This window comes from Sebastes fasciatus, chromosome 24 (assembly GCF_043250625.1).
Source record: "Sebastes fasciatus isolate fSebFas1 chromosome 24, fSebFas1.pri, whole genome shotgun sequence".
In the NCBI taxonomy this organism is placed as follows: Eukaryota; Metazoa; Chordata; class Actinopteri; order Perciformes; family Sebastidae; genus Sebastes; species Sebastes fasciatus.
In genome coordinates, this window is record NC_133818.1 from 6194418 (window position 1) to 6220246 (window position 25829).

The window sequence follows — 25829 nt, forward strand, 5'->3', positions numbered from 1 at the left end:
GTGGCTTCAAGGATAAATAGGTTTGGAACCACTGTCTTAAATAATCTATTAAACACCACGTCAGTTTTTTCTCATTCTTGAAGAAAAGTCTACTTTCTCTCTCTCGGAAAGTAAACTTTACTTCCACAACTAATCTCCCGAGGCGTCTTTCACAAGTCGTCACGAGCAAACGATATCTCTTAGCTCGGCGCCGGCAACCTGTGAAAAAAGTCCAAGCGTGTGTCTGCGTATGTGTGTGTTTGTGTGTGACGCAGGGGTCGGGGAGGTGTCGTCGAATGTAATGCAGCGGTACGACGTGTGATAGCACATTCCTCCGTGAGACGCTCACTCGCTGGTGCGTTCGCACTCACCAATTAACAGAGACGGGCTAAAAAAAGGAACGGCAGGCAACGCGCTGTGATGAGAAGCTCGGCTGAGATGACGTTATGCTTTTATGCTCTACACTTTCCCCCTTCCTCACCTGCTGTCCAACTGGTTGGAGTTTAATAAATGAATGTTTTAAACCTTAAGTGCAGCTCTGATGAAACAGCAGGTTGATTTTATGGCCTTGAGATGCTGTTCAAACCTGGCGGATGCTTAGTTCTCAGCGGGCACTTTTATTTGACCTTTATTTTTCTGCTGTCCTTTCTTCGTATTCATGCAGTTACAGTTATATTAACAGCTGCACAGTACGAACACACTCTCCTACCGTCGGCCACTGAGCAGCTCTGCAGGACCGACGGACCCGAATCAAAAGAGTGCAGCGGCCACGGTGCATTAGCAGCTCTCTGAATGTCAAGTTCAGGTTTAATGAACACGCAGACGCTGCTCTCTTTGTCTAAAAAATGTTCTCATTTTCTTTCAACTATTTTATTTACTGTTCATCGCAGCACCTCTGTTAATTTTTTGGCGTGTTCATTCACACATCTGTCATTGAAATATCTCCAGTATAGAATACAGGTTAATGAAATGCTCCCCTGCCTTTTTAATGTTCCAGCACAAATCTGCACCGGCTTTTGTAGAAGGCTGACAATGCCGTCCGTCGCATAATGTGTGAACATTTAGTCACTAGAAAAGGAATGTGCAAACAACTGCACTTACATCATCTCCTCCAGGTGCACTTTAGATGACAGCCAAACTGTGATGAAATTACATATAAGACTCTGGGCCAGTTGCATGAAAATAGAGCTAATATTTGTATTAAATATAACATTAAGTCACATACCTGTTGCATAAAGCTTCCCTATGAGTGACACATGTAGATAGCCTGTCGTGCAATGCATTATGGGTGAAATAAGACAGCAGTATGCAACAGCAACACCACATCAAGTATGGGAGAAAACAACAGAAAAGGTAAAAGCATACATCTAGTGGTTGTTAGAAATGTTAGAGATGTTAAGAAACTATTCAAGAATTTGGTACAAGAATCCAAAACAGTAATGGATAAACAGTTTAAATAGTAGTCTAACCTAACAATCTAAGGCCAAGACTACGCTTAAACTACGTTTATGCAGCTGCCCCCTGGTTAGTCTGGCCTTAAAAGTTGGAATTATGTTGGACTTTAAAGTGAGACTGTAACTTTTGAAACAAGATATAACACCGTCTTCCTCTTACAAATGAAGAAAGATATATTAGTGCAGCTTTGAAGCACGTGTTCCATCAGCTGCACACATGGCAGGCGTCGCTGTCTGGGTTAACGTTGCTTATCTCTCATCCACTGTGAACCGAAATGTTCCTCCTAGAAGTAAACATTCTGTTGCCTTCCCTCTGTTGTTCACAGGCTGCTTATATCCGTATCGACGGCAGCGTCCCGTCCTCAGAGCGAATCCAGCTGGTCCACAAGTTCCAGGGTGACCCGGAGACACGGGTGGCCATCCTCAGCATCCAGGCAGCCGGTCAGGTACGCAAACACACCAACACTGTGACTCATTTTTTATTTCAGTTAAGATACACAAATATAATACAGTCTATTTTCCGAGCTGCTGAAAGCAAAAATCTGCTATTCAAGTAGTCAGAAATGTCCTGGAACAGTCATTAAAAAATGATTGAATTTCATCATTAAAAACGTCTGAGGAGAGTTGAAGCTAATACGTTTTAATTGAATGACACCTATGAATGCTATAAATAGGCTTTTAGGTGCGTATTAGTGGTTGTAGTGAATCATAATCAAGGTTTGTGCAAGTAGGAATAAAATGCTGTTTTTACTCTTAATAATAAACTTGACATTAATTATTCTGGGTGATCGAATGTGTGCACAAATGTTACGCGTTCCAATCAAAGGAAGTAGGTGCTTGAAGCTCTTATATGGCAATTAGCTGCTAATATTCTGTTATTAAAAAGGGTTTCACCACATTACATTTCATTGGCTGTGGGCTGGAGTGTTCCATTTGAGGTGAACGAGGTATTTTTGTTCTAATTGGGTTATTATTAGTGAATGTGTGTGTGTCCTCTCCAGGGTTTGACCTTCACCGCAGCCAGCCACGTGGTGTTTGCCGAGCTCTACTGGAACCCCGGCCAGATGAAGCAGGCTGAAGATCGAGCCCACCGCATCGGGCAGACGTCCTCGGTCAACGTGCACTACCTCATCGCCAAGGGCACCTTTGACACCGTCATGTGGTCCATGCTCAACAGGAAGGTACTGAGGGGTCACCTTATGGCAACAGATGAGGAGAAGATTACTGCAAAGCCTTTGATTCATCGCCACGCATATTTAATTTGAATGATGATGATCACTGGAAACTCTGGACTGTCTCACTAGACATTTATGACATATTTAAGACATATACTTAATTAATTATCAATTTAAAAGGATAGTTTGGGTGTTTTGAAGTGGGGTAGTATGAGGTACTTATCCATAGTCAGTGTATTACCTACAGTAGATGACGGTTGCCACCAGACTACATTGACAAAAGCGGTAATTTTACCTGAGTTGCTGGTCTACCGCTGCCTCGATCGGTTAGTTTGTTTGTGTTACTGTGCGACTTTGGTGTTTTAAATCGTTAGTTCAGATTCACCAAAGTCACACAATAACACAAACAAACTAACCGATCAAGGCAGTGATAGACCAGCAACTCCTATGTTCTGCGAGGTAAAATGACTGTTTTTGTCAGTGGAGTCTGGTGGCTAGCGGTACAAATATTTTAAATATAGCGTACACTTAAAGGGATTTTTTTAGGTGTGTAAAATACATTTTGCTGCCCCTGTCTACAGCAGTACATTACTTTGCTCCCGTGCTGGTACTCCTGTCTGTTTCTCCAAACGTGTGGCGTGCCGACCGTCATCTACTGTAGATAATACACTGACTATGGATAAGTACCTCATACAACCCCACTTCAAAACACCCAAACTATCCCTTTAATTGAATGTGATCTCACTGATATATTCCTCTAGCATTGACCAGCTGATCTATAGGGAATGAGGTAACATAGCTGAAAATACATCAATATAGATGCTTAAAAAACGCTTTGCCTTATTATCAGTGTGTGTCTACAAAAAATATTGAGCTTTATATGCTGCATGCATTCATGAACAAAAATTGATTTGCATGCGAGAGCAGGCTTCGGGGATTTACATTAATAATCACAGATGTCAAGATTTGGTATTAAATCTGAATTATTCCAATAATATTTTTCCTCGTGTCTGTGATGCTGCTCATTACAGAACAGGGAAAGAAAGAAAATCACTTTAAGCAAACAGAAACTGAATGTGCTGTATGTCTTTCAGGAAACGGTGACCGGCAGCACCCTGAATGGCAGGAAGGGATACCTGAAGGCCGACGAGGGCGACAAGGACAAGTGGAACTTCCTCAACTTCGCCGATGCGTGGACGCCGAGCGAGATGGTGCTGCCGCTGGATGGGGAAACAGGAAACGCCAAAGACGACGTGTTCTTCACTCATGTGAGTCAGCTGGTTCAGTAAGCAGTGGAGTTTAATTTACCTTTTTTAGATCTGATATAACTGAGAACGTTTTGTTATAAGGAGGCAGATATGTTCGTTCTAGAGAGAGCAGCATGCTGTATAAAGACCTTGGGAAAAAGAACACTGTCACTCATAACAAGCGTTGTCTTCGCTCCAGTGATGTTGTCTGAGTGGAGCTTAACAAAGTCCTTCAAAAGGGGAAGAAGCCAACATTGTGAATAATCGTTAAAAGATATTGCAGTTTTTAAAACTAAGATGACATTTTGGAGTGGAGCAATCATGTTGAGATTTGCTGTCCGAGCGTTTCAATGTTGTTTTTAATAGCCGGAGTCGTACGCAGTAATCAAGAAAGAGCTCATCTAAATTTAAATAATAATGAATACGTCTGAGGTTTGTGAGATTAAAATCGTATTTTAGAGTTTGTCAGTTTTTTAGAGTTTTTTTTTTTTCTCAATTGCTCGAGCACATTTTCCTCAAACGCTTTCTCAGTGCAATCACCACATCAGTCAACACTTAAAATATTTAACACCATCAACAAGTTTATCACTGAAACGACACGTCCTTTTATCGGCGCTAAAGTCAAAGCAATCAACAGTCTGTGTCGGCGTGACGGAAGACACTGAATCTGTGTTTCTTTATGTCGTTTCTCAGGCTGATCTCATACGCCGCTCGTAGCTATCCCTACGAAAAGTAATCGTAATCGTGAACTAGGACGTATAAAGGGCAACAAACGCCGCGTAGAGAGGAGGTCGGGGTGGATGGGTGGGTCAGAAAACATTGACTTGAAATTGACTTGTGTTCCTGGACATTCGTATGAAAACGCACAAAAATGAGACTGAAAAACATTCTTTAAGATATCGTACGAATCGTTGTATGAGGATACGTTGAACATGCACACGGTATTATATGTCAAACACACTCACAGTGGATCTCAGTCTGAATTGGGCCGATTGAAACCGCAAAATGTGCAGAATATTTGATCCATATTTGATGTCAGCTTGTGTTTGTAGCGAGTATTTATTTGAAAATGATGTTACTGTCAGACCTTTTAAGAAGTGAAAGGCTTCTCTGTGCCGTTTCATGGTAGTTTTCATTATTATTTGCTGTGTTTCCAGGATATAACTTCAGAAAATGTTCTATTTTTAATGAATGAAAGGGTAAAATACTTTCTTTGTGATAAATAAGAGATAGATTTATGTCATGAAATCTATCTTTTTTTCTTAGTTTGAGAAAGATAAGCAGCACGACATCCGCTCCTTCTTCTCCCCGAGCAGCGGCAAGAAGAGGAAGAGAACAGGAGATGAGGAAACATCTCCGTCCATCTCCTCGGAGGCTGGCGGCGGAGCTGAAAACCCCTCCGACCCGACACCCGACCAGGACTTCTCCCCCCAGCTGAAGAGGATTCTTCGCTGCGATGGGAAGCGGAGGTCGACGGCCGGCAGCCCCGGCACCCCGGTCTCTATCATGGCCCCGCGGAGGCTGACGGAGCCCGTCCCTCCCGCGAAGAAGTGGAGCTGCGGGGCCTGCACCTACTCCAACAGCAGCCTGTTGCCGTACTGCGAGATGTGCGAGTTCCCGCGCTCTTCTTCTGGCGTCCAGTCAGGTAGGATTAAGAAACAATCCACCCCTAATACTGTATCTGCTTGTGTGTTCAACCATTTCTTCTTTTCTACATTTCACTGATTGCAAAAAAAAGACAATATGTGTCCATCATCTCTTGTTGAAACGAAGCACCTGAAGCTGAAATCCATTCATTTCTTTATTTTCCTCCCTGTCAATATCAATCGCAGCAGTCTGTTGACATAATACTTCTGAACAGCATTACAGATTTCACCAGATGGAGATGTGTGATAGCGAAAGATGGAGGCTGGCTTGCCAGAGTCTGAAATAGCTCTGCTCGGAGAATATTGTCTGTCTCTCTCTCTCTCTCTCTGCAGATGACAAGGACACAGTATAATTCTCACCTGTCAAGCCGAGAGAGAGAGAGAGAGAGAGAGAGAGAGAGGGAGAGAGGGAGAGAGGGAGAGAGAGAGAACAGGCGAACGCTATTGCTGCAAACGTCTCGCACAAAGTTGGGGGAAAAGTTGAGCTGGCTCTCGCTGATATCTCTGACAGCCTATGATTGTATCTTGCAAAAGAGAGGGGAGGGAAGTCGTTATGACCTGGCAGGCTGCAGGTCCACGCTCTTTAAATGTCTGAGATGCATCGCGTCGTCTGGAGGAGGAAAAAAAAGATCCTCAAAATGGGATGCAGTTTCAGCAGCAGTGATATTTAAGCGGCATTAGTTTTAGTGCTTCTTTTAATGCAGCATGTTCCGCTGAATTTTACGGTTGTATTGATATTAGAGTGCTTGAGATTTAAAGTCAGACAAACCTATTAGATCGCGTTGTCAAGTATTTAACACTCTTATCAACATGGGAGTGGACAAATATGCTGCTCTATGCAAATGTATGTATATATTTATTATTAAAAATCAATTAACAACAAAACAATGACAAATATTGTCCAGAAACCCTCACAGGTACTGCATTTAGTATAAAACAATATGCTCAAATCATAACATGGCAAACTGCAGCCCAACAGGCAACAACAGCTGTCAGTGTGTCAGTGTGCTGACTTGACTATGACTTGCCCCAAACTGCATGTGATTATCATAAAGTGGGCATGTCTGTAAAGGGGAGACTCGTGGGTACCCATAGAACCCATTTTCATTCACATATCTGGAGGTCAGAGGTCAAGGGACCCCTTTGAAAATGGACATGGTAGTTTTTCCTCCCCAAAATTTAGAGTAAGTTTGGAGCGTTATTTAACCTCTCTCCCGACAAGCTCTCTAGCACTCGATCTTTTCCTAAACTTAAATAATTTTGTTGCCTCAGATGTGTCCTGTGAATTTTATTTTGAAAAGACTTCATGCATGTGTCACGTCGTGCTGGACATTCGTATGAAAACACACGAAAAATGAGGAATAACTTTTCGTAAGATATCATAAGAACTGTTTTGAGGATACGTTGGGTTTTCTTAAGTCGCCCTAATGTGAACTACACGTCCTAAATGAGAGTCTAAATACCATAAAACCACATTATTCTGGTTATTTTACATTAAACGTTACCTATAGCTATGGCGATAGATAGACAGGTGTGCATGAATCTTTCAATCAAGATGATTATTGTTGGCGTAAACACACATACATATGTGTTATCCAGTATGACATCTCTCACCTGTCTGCATTAATGACTCTCAACTCTCATTATGCAAATATAGGATCTATATTAAGTATAGAGTAAATATTGGCTGCACTGTTTGCAGCTCAGTCCGCTGGAAGTGAGGATGGTGCACTTAAAACACACACAGTTCAAACAAGCACTACCTCACACACACACACACACACCTTTTTTATAACAGAATTCACCCCCCATTTCATTCTCAGCTGCAGCAGATGCTTGATAACTATTCAGCAATCACACTCTCTTCTTTGTCACAAGCGCCACTCTGCATTCACAGCAGCGGGGCTGTGTCAGCGCGCTAGACGGGGGGAATTTAACAACCTGCTAAATTTGTAAATGACAGACTGTGCTGAGAAATAACAACTGTATTTATGGAGGTATCTCTCAGCTCGGCAGCGCGATCCTCAGCTCGTGGAAATGTGAGAAAATAATCAGGTCAGAGCCTATAGCGTGACATGAGAGATGTTATCCCTTCAAGAGCAACAATTTCTCACAATGACAGTAAAGAAAGTTGTGTCGCTGGTATTAAGACATGTTGCGGAGAATCACAGAGGACTGACACATGATGCAAGGACGCCAGGGCTTCACATTCAAAGTAAAGGAACAGAAGAAGTGTCATTTGGCTTCCGCTGTCGGTGGATTTGAGCAGCAAGACGGCAGCTGTAGAGGAAGAATAGTCGGCGTACAGTCTGTCGTACCATGAGGCGTTTGGACCAGAATGAGATGCATGAAATCATTTGTATGATTCAATGGAAAGAATTGGAGCTTGATGTGAGGAAAAATAAAGAAATGGCAGGTTAGAAGCCGACTACCAAATGTCAAAGTGACAAATTCAGCCTTCGCTAAGCCTCTTTCCCTTAGCTACTGTTGCTACGCTAAGCTTTCCATCCTGCAGCTGCAGTCTGCACTCAAAATGCATACTCATTTTGTAACAATGCATCTTCAATTTCACACAGAAGTAAACAAAAGCAGCTTCTCGTTTCCGGCCGATCACCGTGGCAACGATGGTGAGCAGATTTTATCAGCTTCAGCTAGCTAGCGTTAAGTAACTAACGCTACATCCATGAGTTATTTGAAAACTCCTTCTACAATTGACTTTTTACTGTCTGCTCTTTTTAATCATTAAACATTTTATTGAACATTTTATTACAGTTTTAATCACCCTTACTCTTTAAGATTTATTTTTATTAGCAAAAGGCTTATTTTACAATTCAATTCCAACGTGTATCAACATTTCTTTTTTGTTTTTTAAACAAATATTGAAACCAGAAAATAAATAAAATAAAATAAAATAAAATAAAATGTAATAAAAATAAATAAAATTAAATAAAATGTAATAAAATTAAATAAAATAATTATTAAAAAATGTGGGAATGATATATTATCCTTGTATCAAATATACTTAAACTACATAATAATAATTTTTATAATAATTGTTATTATAATAATGAGTAAATGACAATCTAAAAATATAAGATACATTCAAAGTAATGATTGAAATAATAACGTAAATGCTACGTTTAACGCTAAATCCGTGAGTTATTTGAAAACTCTTTCTCCGATTGACTTTTTACTGTCCGCTCTTTTTATTATGAAACATTTTATTGAACATTTATCACAGTTTTTCGCCTTTTGAAAGGCTGGAAAAAAAGACACTGTCCTCCAAACCTTTTTATATGTCGAGTATTGCTCTTACTGCAGCCTCATGAACACCACTTTGGCCTGTTGCTAAGGATTAAACAAATGGTGGAGGGGGTTTTAGCGTATTGTAAATGGCAAAAGCCAACTTTTCATGTTGGCGACATCTTTGGTTGGTTGTTTTTATAATCTTTTATTGAAGGTGTTGGAACTTCCTGTGCAGCAGAGAGGAGGGAGGACTTACCAAATTACAACAGCGTTCATTAATTGGACACAAATTGAATCAGTGTTGTGATATCGTCAGTAATTGAGAGCTGTTTTTAATCAAACTGTCGTGCATTATAACCTCCTTTTATGTGACAGGGATTGACAGGAGGAAACAGTTTTCCTGAAGTTGATTTAGCGCCAGTAAACAACAGAGACAACCTCTCTGCAGCCATTTTCGGGGGTTGAATCGGCGGCGGTGTTGAGTTCCTGCGTTTGCAGCTTTTTCAGGCCGAGAGCGTGGGCAAGGTTCACTCCTTCAGCTCTTTCACCGGTAGACCGGCAATTTGTCTCTCAGCACCTGCTGTGAGAGAGTATACAGGAAGAGGGCAATTTGGTTATCTCCTGGCTCTCTACACCTCTCAGCTAGCACTCTATCCTTGTCCGCATTTTTTTTTGTGGGGGATGATTTTTAGCATTTAGGAACAAAGTCCAGTCGGATCTTTAAGTGTTGATATCATACAGTATGAGGACCGAGTACTATCCTCCCTGCAGACTGCAGTAACTGCAGGCTTTTCCTGTGTTATTTTCCATGTGAGTCCTTGTAAGCTTTGTGTCGTAGTATATCGAGACTCAATTTTAGAACCTTATCAAGCCATTACAGACATAAATGGGCGCCTGATTGGGGGGAAAACAAGGGGGTTGACTGGTAAAGTCGAGGCACGGCCCCTGTAGGATTCCCCCGTTAACATCTTCCTCGACGGGGACAGCTTAACACAAATTGAGCCGTCTCTCCGCGGTCTCGCTCGGCTTGTTAGCGATGGGAGGAGGCGGGGCCAGCGGCGGGGCCAGGAGCGGGGCCAGGAGCCCGGAGACTCGGATGACATTTGAGGGAGCCGACTAGAGGCTGGCCTTTTGAAGAAACAAGCCACGGAGAGGCAGGATCGCTAATTAGCCCTCTGCGTCCCCGAGTCTCACAACTTACTGTCTTGTTAGATTTCACACCTCGAGTTCAACAAATAATGTAAAAAGGATATGATTTAAATTTAACTAGGAAAGTTGGGAAATGTATAGAAGTTCTGTTCAGACTGAGAGTGACATTTACATTTATGAATTATTGTCTTCTTGCCTTTAATCTGTCCGTTAGCTTTACCTTGATAACAAACATCAGTATTACCAAACCTCAGAGCACCACTTAAAAGTTACATTTTAAATAATCTATGAATGGCGTAATCCTCGCATCCATTAACATTTTTGTGGCTTAGATTTGTGCTTGACCTTCACAGAATTACAACATTCGGTAGGAATGAAAAATCACATAGAGCCGGTCTAAGCTGATTCTTTAAAGCGAGATCTTTCCCGCATTGGCATTACGCCATTATCAGCTGTTTGAGTACCGCTCACTGCGTCCCGGCTGGAGCGCGGCGCCGCACAGATGCAGCAATCGCTGGCAATTATTTTGTTTAGGTTTAATTGCACATGATGCAGGCGGGCAATTAACAAAACAATGTGGCACCAACGTAATTCATTCTCACCGCAAATTATATTGATGGTTTGATCCGAGTGCTGGTGAAAGGGGAGGAGGATGGGGGGGTGGCAGGTGTTTCATCTGCAGCTCTCCGCTTCACTGCCGATGTGCTGCTGAGCAACGATCTAAAGACTGAAATGTCCTCAGCGGTGTCGACCTTCAGTTAGTGGTCAGTACGGAGCAATCGGCCTGGAATAGACGATGTAATGGTGTAAAAAGGACATATCGTGCTCATTTTCAGGTGCATACTTGTATTTTGGGTTTCTACTAGAACAGGTTTATGTGCCTTAAAGTTCATTTTTATCTGTTCAAAATGTACCTTAAAGGGAGATTTGTCAAGTATTTAACACTCTTATCAACATGGGAGTGGACAAATATGCTGCTTTATGCAAATGTATGTATATATTTATTATTGGAAATCAATTAACAACACAAAACAATGACAGATATTGTCCAGAAACCCTCACAGGTACTGCATTTAGCATAAAACAATATGCTCAAATCATAACATGGCAAACTGCAGCCCAACAGGCAACAACAGCTGTCAGTGTGTCAGTGTGCTGACTTGACTATGACTTGCCCCAAACTGCATGTGATTATCATAAAGTGGGCATGTCTGTAAAGGGGAGACTCGTGGGTACCCATAGAACCCATTTACATTCACATATCTGGAGGTCAGAGGTCAAGGGAACCCTTCGAAAATGGACATGGTAGTTTTTCCTCGCCAAAATTAAGTGTAAGTATGGAGCGTCATTTAACCTCCTTCGCTACAAGCTAGTATGACATGGTTGGTACCGATGGATTCATTAGGTTTTAAGATGACGTATTATGCACATGTGTTACTTGGTGACATCACCACGTTACGGAAGAAAAGGCGGGACTTCAAGCGAGGTGTTTCAGGCAGTTCAGGAGCAGTGTTTCTCCCTTTGGCGTGGACTTTGGGCTTTGTAACTTTGCAGACCTTTTACATGCACAAAATACTATACAACACACTAAAGGAAAAGGAAAAAACACAAAAGCATAACAGGTCCTCTTTAAAAAAACATGTTTTTATGAGCACTGTAACTGTTGGTTGTGTTTATACATTCCTCTACATCCCTGCTTCTGTCTATCATTTCACACAATCACATCTTCTAATATTGTCAGTAAAGGACTTATGATGGCTAATAACATCACTAATGAGCCATGTTGAGTTTTACTTTCATGTCAGCACTCATTTTGTCACACTCCTCAGATGATGGATATCTCTCGGGGAGTGAAACTCTTCAAAGTCTGATTACAACTCGGCCAATAAAGTAAATCTTCATCCTTTCTCTCCCTGGCTCAGAGCCACCCAGGCCTCAGCAGCCGGAGCGGGACCAGGCGAGCGTCGTCGTCCTCTCCGGCTCCGACAGAGAGCCAGAGCTCAGCCGGGGGAACGACCGGAGTCCAAAATCACGCAAAGACAAACAGAGCGAGGAGGAGGAGGAGGAGGAGGAGGAGGAGGAGGAGGAGGAGGAGGATGAGCCCCGGAAAGACAAACAGAAACTAGAGGAGGAGGACAAGCGGCAGCTCAAAGGTAAACAATCAGCGGGAGAGCGAGGCGACCACGCCGCCCTCCCGACCACACACAGGGTAATCCCACCTGCAATCTTCTCCTTTTCATATCTAGGGAAATTGGCTGGTGCCGCATTGTCACCTGCCCATATAATGCTGTTTAATATCATCACTTCAAACCAATAAGGGACTATATCTCATTCCATATGGGGCTGGGCGTTATTATTCTTACTATTATTAGTATCTAGTTGGGGATATTGCCTGTTTCTGCACTCAGGAAGCTACAGGAGATATTGAGTGAAACTTCACTTATCTCAAGAGTGCACCGTGTCGGAAGAGAAGGTGAAGAGACCGGCACTAAAAGACACACAAGGTTTAAGGTTCAATCACTGTCCAGTAGGCTGATTTTTTTAATAAAGTGGTCTAATTACATAAAAGGCACAAGTTCCCTCTTGACACCGACTTCTCCTTGAAACCCAACCTGCCCTCCCCGTCCACTCTGGTTATATGTGTACATGTCTGCGAGTCTCTGAGGGACGCGAGGAAACAAATTCCCAATTACACAGTGTGTAATATTGCAAATTAAGACCTCTGTGTTCAAGTACTTGTGTCTCAAAGGGATACGCAAAGCAATAAATTGCGCTAATTACAAAGAACTAATTACACCGCGTGCAATATGAAGAGCTCCTAAAAAAAAAAAAAAGAAATCTTGCCAGACTAGCAGAGTCTAAGAAAAGCCTGTGACCTGGGTGTTGCCTCGGAAAGCGAGCAGACATTTTGGGTCAGAGTTATTGAAGGATGAAACTGAGCCGATAGCAGTTCAGGGCTGTTTTTTAAAAGCCTCTTTTGTTGAATACTTAACATGGGAAGGAATATCGCACAAGCCATTTAGGTTTTAATAGGCAAGCTATCAACCCCTATTAGCCTTTAACATCCTGAGATCAGTGTGCAACAACTTGGCAGATTCCTTTCAGAGCCACACACACACTCTGACATCTATTAGTGGCCAGAGATTGTCGAGTGGTTAATTTCCCGTCTCTGTAGCTACCTGTGCCCCCCAACGGTCTAGGATTGAATCCCGCTGCAGTGCCTCCACCCCCTCTACTCTCAAGCGAAGAAATACTAAAGGTGAGCGAAAGGCCCGCTCTCTTTTTGGAAAAACACCTCTATTTAGACCGACTCTAGGGGAGAGATAAAAGCTTCACTGTCGATCAGAAACAGCAGCACTAAAGAGACACTGCTGGATGACAACTTGGCCCCCCACGTCCCCACTGGACATGTGCTCGTCACTGGAGACAACTAACATCTATCTGTCTGTCTCTCTGTTGTCTATGTATCTGTCTATATCAGTGTCTGAAAAGTGAAGCCAATGCTGAAGTGTCTTAAACTTGCATTCTTTCTAACAGCCAGCAGGGGGCGACTGTAAATAGTCTGATTGTATAGAAGTCTATGAGAAAATGAGCCTACTTCTCACTTGATTTATTACCTCAGTGAACATTGTAAACATGAGTTTATGGTCTCAATCGCTAGTTTCAAGTCTTCTTCAATACAGCATGATGTTCATTTAGTAAATTATGGTCCCATTTAGAGTCAAATAGACCATAAAGCAGGGGATGCTTTAGGGCGGGGCTACCTTGTGATTGACAGGTCGCTACCACGGCGTTGTCCGGTCAGGGAGTTGTCCATGTTTTTGTCTTACAACGTTAACACTTTCACAGTGTGTTTTCAGTTCATGAAAGTTAATTATAACCTTTTTGGTCGCCTAAAATGTCTTATTCAGTAGGGATGCACCGAATTATCGGACATCAGTATCGGCTGATTTTCGCCTCGTTGACTGCAATCGGCCTGTCGGCAAATAAGATGACATTAAATAAATTCCTCTCATTGAGTAGGTAGTTGTATACAAGCTAAAGGGGCTTTTAAAGCCATTTATCATATGGAAGATTGTTATACTAAAGCTTGTTTCATAAATTTGTACGCTTTATTTTGTGCTCATTCAAGAGAGAAGATGTCTTTGTTTCCATGGCAACAAAGGGAGAATAAATAACTTCGGAATAAACAACGACAAAACATCGGTATCGGCTATCGGACATCGGACAAATTTTTTATTCTAAACATTAGTATCGGCCCATAATTTTGTAATCGGTGCATCCCTATTATTCAGCATTCGGTTGCACTTAGCTCCGCCCTCTCGTGGCACTTCTGGTTGCAAAAAACCAAGAGGGCGACGGACAAAATGCCGAACTCGAGGCTTCAAAACGGCAGTCGACAAACCAAAGGGTGACGTCACGGTGACTGCGTCCACTTCTTATATACAGTTTATGTTCTATATAGCTAGCGGTCTGTCGTCCTTTTATCTGTCTCACTATCTATCTGCTTATCTATTTATGTGTCTATCTTCTCTATCTATTTCCCTGTCTATCTGCCTGCCTGTATATCTGTACATCCATCCATCCTGTTGGTATTTAGTCAGTTTGTTAGTTACATGTCGTTGTCAGGCTGTCTCCGGCAGCGTGGGTTCAGTATGAAACACGGCGGTTGTCTAATAAAAGTGACCTATGGGGTCAGGAGCGGGGCCTAATGATTTTCCTCTACCTGCTCGTGGTTTTAGAAGGCAAACCGCAGAGCTGTCGGCCGCCCCCTCCTCTTGATTGCTCTGAGATTACTTTCCTCACAGCACAGACAGGCAATCACTCCTCCTCCACCTCTCTCTCTCTCTCTCTCTCTCTCTCTTTACTGTCTCTCTCTTCATCTATCTGCATGACCCAAACACACCAACACGGATACATGTTTTTTTTAATGTTAGTTCAAACGTTGCAGCAGCATCAGCTGCACCAAACCTCTTCCCACTTCAAGTGTTGCAGTTGGAAATTTTTTTTTTTTTTTCTTTTGTTTCGATCCTGCAGAAGATGAGATGACTCAGTCCAATTAGGCGTTGTTTTCTTTCTCTCGCAGTAAAATAACAGATAAATCCCTCGGGGTGTTTTGAAGGCACTGTTCATACTGTGTAAGTGACAGTCTAATAAGACGGCTTTGTAAGATGAATTGCCCCCATCGTATAAATGGCCCACTTAATGCAGCTGGCGCGTTCCGCCACTGCAAACAAGGGAAAGGGGGTAAAAAAAAAACTGCTTACAACAAATATAGGGTGCACGTTGCAGAGCTGCTAGGTTTCATTACAGATGTAGATGGACAGATAGATGGGATTCTGTGAAACGCTAGTGTCCTAAAAATGTTTTGGCTCTGCACAATGCTTCGGCGCAGGTCGTCTCGGTATTTTCAGACACAAAGTGGCCCATTCTAGCTGAGATCAGAACGGCGTGTACCAGAACTGGGGAAATTGCACCTATGAGGACGGCAAACATAAAAATGAAAGATATGGGATGTTGTGCAGGATAGGTCAAGAAGAGGGGATGACTTATCAGGATGAGCTCACCTTTAAACCAAAAAAAAGTTTTTTAAATTGCATCACAAATTTTAGACAAATCAGCGGCGGACTGTACCTACCCTAAATCTCAAATTAAAGCGGATGTCTCAAATAATAGCCATCAATGCAGGAAGTGCTGAGTTTCAATGACGGTGGCTTAATAATGATCATAAATATGGTAATGTAGAAGTAATTGAAATTAATTCATTTTATCAAGACAGCAGGTAATATTAAAAAAAAATAAGAATATATATATATAACATATTTATTTATTAACATATTTATTTATATATATTTATTTTATTTTATTATATATTTTATTTTTTATTTTTTAATCATGCTTTTTATTGTTTCCTTAAGAAAAAAGACAACAACCTAAACCACAATAAATAAAATAATATGTACATATAAAAGATAGTAATTGTAAATTGACAAACTGTTCAAAAACAAAGGAGAGAAATATATATAATATAATAATAATAAAAATATAAATTAATAAATAAATAAAAATTCTAAAATAAAGAATGATATAATAAATATTTTTTTAAATTTATGAATAAAAATAAATAAATTGCTTTGTGAAATCTAAAAAAAATCAACCGTATTGCAAAATATTCATAATAATCACGTTCGGTGTGAAAGTTTTCATTACAAAAACAATAGTTTGAAAAGATATATTGACGTGTCACACAAAAAAAAAGCTGCAAGCTATATTATTAAGCTTATCTTTAAGCTCGCAGCTCACAGCAAAAATGCATTAATGTTGTCTTCAAAATGGAAATCACCACTAGTCTCAATTGTATTTTCTGAAGTCGGTACATTAAAGCCCTCAAAAAGTCTGTTTCAACACACAAATGTCATCACGTTTTCATTAAAATGTTGCTAAATCCTGATTGGTGCATGGAAGTACGTGATAAACCAGTGAGAAAAGCACAGATCTCTCATTTAAAATGAACCAAACTGTTGTAACTTTGGCAGAAAATTGTGTGTCCACGTCGGACCCCATCACTCATAATAATAAGATTGAGAAAATGTGTTTGCAGGGCCTTTAATATCTTGATATGGGAGGGATGTCTTTGTTCCAGTATGTTCTTCTGCCACTAAACCCTCGTAGTGTTTCGGTACAAAAAGCCAATTCTGTCCTATAACCACCAGACACCTGCTGCAGGTACATGGCAGCACCTGTTCAGCAGAAACACTCGTGTCACAGACATCAGCCTGTGTCAGTATTTTCACCCATTAGCAAGCCAAACGCACACACACACATTCTCACTAACACACACACACGGACAAGGCAGACAACTGGCCACGCGAAGTGATTTAAGGCAAGTATTATCAGAGTGTTATAGGTCATTGTCTAAATGAAGCGTGGTCGAGCAGCGGCGGTCTCATTTCCACCGCCTGACCTTTTCTTGCTAGATGCTGGCAGGATGAGCGAGCTACATGGCTGACATTAATGACCTGCTCTCTCTCTTCTCTTCCTCTCCATCTGTGACTGTCACTTTATCACTCTCTCTCTCTAGCTGCGCTCCCATCCTGCTGTTCAGCAAATTCTTGAGTGAGCATGTGAGAAATAAATTGGGAGGTTTTCTGTCAAAGAAATGGGTTTTCTATGTAGCTGCACAGTCTTACGCTACGTTAAAGGAGTAGTTCGACATACTGGGATATATCCTCATTTGCTTAAAGAAAAGATTAACCAATCATCAAACTACACACCCGATTAGACTGTTATCAGGCCATTAAAAAGGCGTTATCAGTCACTACAAGTACCATAGATGTAGGTCATTAGGGGCCTACTACACCTACTATGTTCTAAAAGTGAAATTGAAACTTTAAAGCGCTCTAACACGTTGAAACAAACTAAATTAAATGTCATGTTTGAACACAAACAAAAAGGCTTCTTTAGGTTTAGGCAACAAAAACAGATAGGTTTAGGTAATAAAACTACAACTTCTTTAGGTTTAGGCCAAAAAAACAGTTAAGTTTAGGCAACAAAACTACAACTTCTTTAGGTTTAGGCAAACAAAAGCAGTTAGGTTTATGCAATAAAACTACAACTTCTATAGGTTTAGGCAACAAAACTACAACTTCTTTAGGTTTAAGCAAACAAAAGCAGTTAGGTTTATGCAATAAAACTACAACTTCTATAAGTTTAGGCAACAAAACTACAACTTCTTTAGGTTTAGGCAACAAAGCTACAACTTATTTAGGTTTAGGCAACAAAACTACAACTTATTTAGGTTTAGGCAACAAAGCTACAACTTATTTAGGTTTAGGCAACAAAACTACAACTTCTTTAGGTTTAGGCAATTAAACTACAACTTATTTAGGTTTAAGCAACAAAACCACAACTTCTTTAGGTTTAGGCAACAAAGCTACAACTTATTTAGGTTTAGGCAACAAAACTACAACTTCTTTAGGTTTAGGCAATTAAACTACAACTTATTTAGGTTTAAGCAACAAAACCACAACTTCTTTAGGTTTAGGCAACACAATTACAACTTCTTTAGGTTTAAGCAAGAAAAACATTGTGTTTTAGGTTAAAATAAAAAATCCTGGGTGAAAACCCGGTGATTTGTGTCCCATTCGTAGTCCCCAACTTCCAGCCCTTATGGAGTTTCACACAGTCTATATTACAGCACCTGACTTCTGCTACTGCTTCTGGCCGCTATAGGTCGCTCTTGTGTTCTTTTATTCCTTCTTTTTGTGATCTTCTATGTGAATCGATGATGAAACCTACTAGTAGGTGTAATAGGCCCCATCTGACCCACATCTATGAGGCTTATAATCACTGATAACGCCTATTTAATGACCTTATAACAGTCTAACCGGCTGAAAAAGCTTAATTTAAGATATTAGTCATTTTAAGCACTTATATATATATATGGTTCTAGAGAGTCATATTCCTTCAAAACAATCTGCTCTTACTGCTTTTAGAGACATAAAACAGGAAATAAATGTGCTTAGACTTCCACATGTAGGTTGGTTGTTATATCAACTGGTGATAGCAAGAAGCAGAATTGACTCTCATTGCTATTTATATGAAAATGTCAAAGATAATTACTTAAACATTTTCATCTCAGATTCTATAATCGAGTGTTTGAAAGCAATAAAGTTAAATATTACGTAGCATACACACATCTTAATGATCTGATACAAATGTCATATCTTCTCAATATTGTGCTCGCTGTAATAAATCTGAAAAGCTGCCGGAGTTTAATGTCTGCGCTAGTCGTTGCATCACCAGAGGAGCAAACAGAGGTACCAATAAAGCTGTGAAAGCCAATAATGAGCCAATAATATATACTCAGTGAGATATTAGCCAGCCTCTTCTCCTCTCCCCGCAGACCGGAGAGCCGCTGATGCTAATGACGATGATGAGGCCAATGATGGAGATGACGCCAGCGCCGCCCATCCCGTCTACCCGGGCCTGCAGTTCTGCGCCAGCCAGTACACAGACCGAATATATCTTTACTCCAAGGTACAACATCTCGTGTTGATTATGCATATTGGATAATGGTTAGACTCGCCTCATAATGGGACCAGAGATGTTTTTACTAATGATTCTTTTCCTGGCTTCTCTTTTTTTTTTTTTATTTCTCAAGGTTGCGAATAGATGGTGCACAGGGAGTGTTGTAATGCTTTTACCTCAAAGTGCCTCTCTCGGCTTGTTCTTCAAATCTCACGCTGCTTTCTGTCTTCATTTCTTCAAGTTGTTGTTTTTTGGTCCTCTTAAACTGCCGTTCACTATCTGAGATTTGCAAAGCAGAGCTCTGCACTACCTGCGTTTCTTATAGTGTGAAAACTGTTTATGGCACTTATTGCTTTGACTTGCAGTTTGCAATGCTCAAAAGTCTGCACTTAGGGTTAGTTAGTTATCTAGTTTAAAGGTCCAGTGTGTAGGATTACATGTCTTTTATATTATAAAGCAGGTTTAAGTGATATATAAATACTGTTAAACTATCAAAACGCTCAATATACGGAGCAATATACACAGCCCGGATTCAGTTATTGTGCGTTTGAAACAGGCCGTTAGGATTTCTGTCCATTTGTGATGTCACAAATATAAAATATTTAGACCCTTACACGGTTTTAAACATAAAGATTCTAAATGTGTCCCAGTTTATTTCCTGTTGCAGTGTATGTAACATAACATCAGCTGACAGGAAGTAAACATTGACCCAAACTGTTGCCTAGCAACACAATTCCGTTGCTATTCCGTTGAAATGCACTAAAACGGAGCGTTTCAGACAGAGGGTAAATACAGGTATAATCAGACAGACAGTACAAGGAAAATAATGTGTTTTTTGAACATTACAGCATGTAAACATGTTCTAGTAGAAACACAAAATACAAGTATGAACCTGAAAATGAGCACAATATGGGACCTTTAAGTATGGCAAATTGTAATTTTTTAGGCTATTGCTGTTCGGATGATTAAACTAATACGTGCTAACGTCAGTTTTCACGGTAAATATTCACGTATTCTGCAGCCTGATGGAGACACCGGTGTCAAACTCAGCTATTTATCTGTTTTTTTCCACACTAACTGATGACACAGAGACACCACATGATACCAACGTCGTCATACTATCGGCTCACAAGCCTTGTTAGAAGTGGGAACCAAACGTCACATATCTTCAAAAATGTTTAAATGATTAATTCACAATTATAATATTTTTTCTTGGACAATCCATACTTTTATTCACCATCTTTCTGAAAGCTCTGTGGATGCATTACTTCTTTAAAAATTAATCGTTTACATAAAAATCATTATCAATAAGACCTTTAATTTCCCCTCAATCAATAACTCGCATCAACAGGTTTTTCAGTGTGCAGCATCAACACCCTTCCCTTTTCCTTCAGTAAGCTGCATTCCTGCCTGAGGTGGTGTAAAACTAGCATGTAGGCGTGCCTGCAGTATCTGAATCTGAGCCAAAGAAAAAGAAAAATACCACACAAAGAAAACAAACATCTAGACACTTTTTTGTTGCCGTGAGGCGTCAAATGAAAAGAAGAGGTAGTTCTGGCATCTTTAAAGCTGCGCTCGGTGATATTTTTATATGAGAATACACACATTCACCAATTGTGACCTCACAGATTCAGTTTGAACACTTTGTGCTCACAGAAAGAATCCAGAGAAAGCTGGATGTCATATTTACGCCTCTCTTCTTCCTTTAGTGTAAAACATTGTACAATGTCTGATATCCCATGCTTGTGTACTGCATTTATTCCTGCAGCTATTTGAAGACACTAAAGTGCAAGCGTATCGGGAGTGTCAGGAAACGAGAGCTCTTTTTACTTTTTAAAAGTCTCTGATGTACCAGTTTTTATGTCAGGTCTCCAGGCAGGAAGAATAAGTAAAACTGAAAGGGCATGCAGAGTTGTGATACCCACTCGATGTTTTTTTGTTCCTCACCAGCTTGTTCCTGTCACATTCAACCGAACTGTGAACAAAGCATAATTAATTCATCTTTTTTTTTTTTTTTTTTTTTTGGAAGTGGGAAGTCTCATTGAGATCAAGATGTCTTAATCAAGGCAGAGCCGCAAACAACAATACAGCCGTGAAAATAAGAGACGTGCAGTTCTGTCACACGTTGCCAATTAGCACGCAGCACAGATGTGAGGAAATAGTTACAGGCAACATTAAGAAAGTCAAAGTTTAAGAATGAAACTAATGGTGATTGAAAATGATTCCAGGTACAAGCTGCACTTTCATGAACTGGAAAAAAACATGCTGCATTGTGTCATTATAGGTTTATAAAAAAAATACTGTTACTGAATAACGCTTGATATTAACTCTGATGGCCTCCAGAGGAACAAGAGAAGCTCTTCCATTCATATTCGTTGGTTCAATACAAATTAAAGGTTTAGGAATTACCAAAGGATTACCAAAACCATTATCCGCCCGTCTTCAAGCCTCCTTCCAACTCCCTCTTCCTTCTACAATCCTCCGCTAGTATGTACCAGCACTCAGGAAGTCTCAACATCTGATTTAAAGGTCCCATATTGTGTTAATTTTCAGGTTCATATTGTATTTTATGTTTCTACTAGAACATGTTTACATGCTTTAATCTTCATAAAACCCTTTATTTTCCTCATACTGTCTGCCTGAATATGCCCGTATTTACCCTCTGTCTGAAACGCTCCGTTTTAGTGCATTTCAACGGAATAGCAACGGAATGGCGTTGCTAGGCAACAGCTCTTTACATTCACATACACTGCCACAGGAAATAAACTGGGACACATTTAGAATATTTATGTTTAAAATCTATGGTCTATATATTGTATATTTGTGACATCACAAAAGGACAGAAATCCTGACTGCTTGTTTCAAAGACGTAGTTTCTGAATACGGGCTGTGTGTATTTCTCTGTGGATTGAGCCTTTCAATACTTTCACAGTATTTATATAAAGCACTTAAACCTGCTTTATACTATAAAAACCATGAAAATCTCACTTTTTATAATATGGGACCTTTAATATATTTAGTGCACAGATGTTTTTCTTTTATTTATATACAATTTTAAGGCACAGTCCACCAATTTTACTTATCAAGATCAGTTTGCTTGTCATGGGAAGTACTACTACTTCTCAGCCATACTCCATCTACTGTAAGTAATACATTGACTATGGATAAATACCTCGTACTTACCTATTTCAAAACACCCAAACTATCCCTTTAATATTGCCGGTAATAGTGAGCGGAAGTAAAAAGTCAATATTGTAGACTAAAAGTCTTATTTGGCCTCTGCTGCAGCTGTTTCTTGCATGTGAACTGTGTGCCGTAGTACTAAATCACCGGAGTACCCCTTTAATATGACTGCTTTCTGTGTTCTCGACATACCTTGGTCTAACAGTGTAAAATAAATGGACGCTAACATCGCTCAAAATATAAAACAATTGAATTGCTGCTCTGTTCATATAGTAATGAACAACAACAATGGCAGCGGTGACAAAGCGCTGCAGACCCGTCATAAATTCGTAGAGATCCTCTAACAAGCTCCAGTCGGTTCATTTTGAAAGAGCTGACCAAGAGATAGCGACCGAGGCACCGAGCCAGAACAGGACGCAGTTTACCTCCAGCAACCAATCATGTTGTATATTAAAGATACTGTCTCTCGCAGGGGACAGTTAGTGTGAAGACTTCAGGTATTTCATTCAGATAATCAAGTAAATTGTTCCTGAAGCTGCTTTTTTCATTGAACCTTGTGGTGCTTCCTGCTCCCGAGCAGACAAAGATGAACTATAGCTTAACACCGGTCTGACTCTGATTACACTCCGGTGCATTCTTGGCACTCGTCTTGAGTGCCACTTGCCAGCAGACCTCTGTATTGATCGGATTGTGATACTTAACGCCCCTTTTGTTTCATTCATGAGGGATCAGATCCCTTCCCCACTAGCGCAGATAACAGACAAGAGGGTTTTACATAGAGAGGACCCGAGAGCTGAACTGAATCACCAATGGAATATTACCCTGACGGCAATAGACAAGTGCCACGCACGCATGGCTGAGACGATAAGCCGCGGAGATAAATGTCCCCCGCCGTCGTTTAAATGATAAACTGTAGGAATTCTGGCTGGAAAGCTGTCACACCGGGATAATCCCGTACCGGGCGTTGAAATCACACAGGGGGCCGCTCAATGCACAATCGGAGGAAGATTTGTCACCGGGGTTTGAATGAGAAATATTGAGAGTATTAGGAATTTTATGTCCATTTTTTTACACATCAAGCAGTTGTTTTTGGAGTCGCTGTGTTGCTGCTCTTGGGTGGTTTGTTTCATGTCAACACCAGGTGTAGCAGATGGGTGAGATTTACCACGTCAGGATGATTCACACAGACCTTTGCTGTTTTGGGTACTCATTATATTATCATACGTGATAAACAGTGGGCAACTTCTGGTCCTGAAAAGTGAAGCCAATGCAGAAGTGCCTTAAACTTGCATTCTTTCTAACAGCCAGCAGGGGGCGACTCCTCTGGTTGCAAAAAGAAGTCTGATTGTAGAGAAGTCTATGCTTTTTTTTTACACTAACTAGCCATTTCTCACTTGAATTCCACATGTCATGTTAGCTAACTAGTAAAAAAATGGGAATACGACATTGACTGCTACATGCAAATTTACTAAGATCCAGGTTTGTTTTTTACTGAAAGGAAATTAACCTTGTTTCGTATTTAAAGCTCCCATATCGTGCTCATTTTCAGGTTCATACGTGTATTTTCTGTTTCTACTAGAACATGTTTACATGCTTTAATGTTCAAAAAAAACTTTATTTTCCTCAAACTTTCTGCCTGAATATGCCTGTATTTACCCTCCGTCTGAAACGAGTATAGAAGCAAAGAGACGAAACTCCGCCGTTTTTTTGACAACAGCTGCTGCCGCCATTTTGGACTGAACACACTTATTATATTTATAATATTTTATTGTTCAACACAGGCCATTTTCGGTAGGATATGACAATAGAATACGAATAATATATACATATGGACTCTTCTCGTAAACACGGTGAACACGACCCCATTTGAAGGCACCATATATATTGTAGATTTGTGACATCACAAATGGACAAAAATCCTAACCACTTATTTAAAGGGGGCTGTGAGTATTTCTCTGTGGATTGAGCGTTTTCACAGTATTCATAAAGCGCTTAAAACTGCTTTATGATAATACAAAAAAATGAAAATCTCACTTTTTATAATATGGGACCTTTAAATTATTGTTGACTGAATGTATTTAGAATGATTGGGGAGGATAGTACACCTCTTTTCAATCACATGTAGCAAGCTGCTCCATGCTGTAACACCGTTCCCCCGACTCTCCATGATATTTATTTAGCCATAATCCAAATAAACATGTGCACTGACAGGAAGAAAACTAAAAACTAATGTTGATTTGTATCTCCAAATCCCTGTGTCAGCCGCCGGCAGGTATTAACCTTTAAGCGTTATCCCGTCTCCGGCCCGTCCTCTCTCTCCACCCTCCGTGTTGTCCACGGCTGAAGTGGCTCTGAAAGCTGAAATCCAGATTGTGGCTTTTAACTAAACTCACCGGTCAGCCTTTTTCTTGTCACCATTGTTTGGCACAATCACTGTCATCCGAGTGGAGTTAACGCAGAGTGCTTCTCAGGCTTCAAATTGCTGGTAGTTAGTGCTAATGAAGCACCAGGAAAATGTTCTTTATTGTAGTTATTTTTTACAACGATTATGCAGATACCTCCGAGCTGCGGCGGTATGATTACCCATAATCACAGCAAGGTACATTCTTGTGGGTATATGCAGAAGATGTTTCACAATCCTCATTATTTTTGTTACTAATGCATGCATACTGTCACAAGAGAAGCATTACCTTCAAAGTAGTGTACATATATTAGAATAAAAACAAGAGAGATCACTAACGAGCTCCTTGGTTACCACAGGAATTACCATGGCAACCAATAAAGAATATGTGGCCAGATTACAGAACTCAGATGTAATTGGATTCAAGTTCCGCAAGTTAGTCATTAAAAATCTGATTGCTTGGCTGAAAATACCTGTAGTTTAATACAAATTGAGCGGCAGAACACAATGAAACTAATTGTGTGTAAAACTGGTTATTTGGCGTCTAATTACACGGTAAAAGTTTTGGTGCTGCAGGTTCTATTATCATGCATGTTCCACGCAGGATGAAGTGGCGTCCCATGATTTAGTTAAGTTTATTTTAAGAAATTCTTTTGTACTTCTTTCTTTATGTTCTCAGTTGTCTGTAAGACTTTGTAACAATCAAGGCTCCCATTTCTCAGTGTGTTATTTTACCTGCTACATTTTTTATTCTCATATGCAAGTGGACCAGATGTGCTTTAGAAAACAAGACTGAGGGATGATTTGCATGAATTGCGTATCATTTGCAACCGTTATCTCCCCCCGTCTGAAGGTCCGATTCACAAAAGATATTGTGCTAATGATATTACAGCGTAAACACAGCAATAAAGTTTTGCAATTTGCACTTTTTTTAAGAAGAAATCGAGAGAGAGGGAAGAAATAATTAGTTTATTCAAGGGCTGTCATAGTTAATACGATAACAACACATTAATGCAAATTTGCCGAACTTCCTGAGGTTGTATCGGGATAGCTTTTAAAGCTAGGGTGAATATACTGGTATCATATGAAACTACAAAACCTAGTGAATCCATCGGTACCAATCATGTCATACTAGCTTGTCGGGAAGGAGGTTAAATAACGCTCCAAACTTAAGCTAAATTTTGGCGAGGAAAAACTGTAATGTCCATTTTCAAAGGGGTCCCTTGACCTCCCGCCTCCAGATATGTGAATGATAATGGGTTCTATGGGTACCCACGAGTCTCCCCTTTACAGGCATGCCCATTTTATGATAATCACAT

At 40.4% G+C, this 25829-nt stretch overlaps 1 protein-coding gene and 1 long non-coding RNA gene across 4 annotated transcripts in view; one reads left to right on the top strand and one right to left on the bottom strand.

Annotated features, from left to right (window-relative positions):
• zranb3 (zinc finger, RAN-binding domain containing 3) overlaps positions 1–25829 on the top strand; it is a 102606-nt gene that overhangs the window by 33507 nt on the left and 43270 nt on the right. For all 3 annotated transcript variants that reach the window (XM_074626495.1, XM_074626494.1, XM_074626496.1), the window contains exons 10-15: positions 1760–1879; positions 2435–2614; positions 3703–3876; positions 5122–5500; positions 11819–12049; positions 18802–18935. In XM_074626495.1, coding sequence (XP_074482596.1) covers positions 1760–1879; positions 2435–2614; positions 3703–3876; positions 5122–5500; positions 11819–12049; positions 18802–18935 — 1218 coding nt within the window. The remainder of the gene's footprint in view (positions 1–1759; positions 1880–2434; positions 2615–3702; positions 3877–5121; positions 5501–11818; positions 12050–18801; positions 18936–25829) is intronic.
• On the bottom strand, positions 8634–24863 carry LOC141762599 (uncharacterized). Its single transcript, XR_012592848.1, has 3 exons — positions 24503–24863; positions 10499–10680; positions 8634–9324 (listed from the first exon to the last, which is right to left on the bottom strand). It is a non-coding gene; the product is annotated as an uncharacterized LOC141762599 (long non-coding RNA).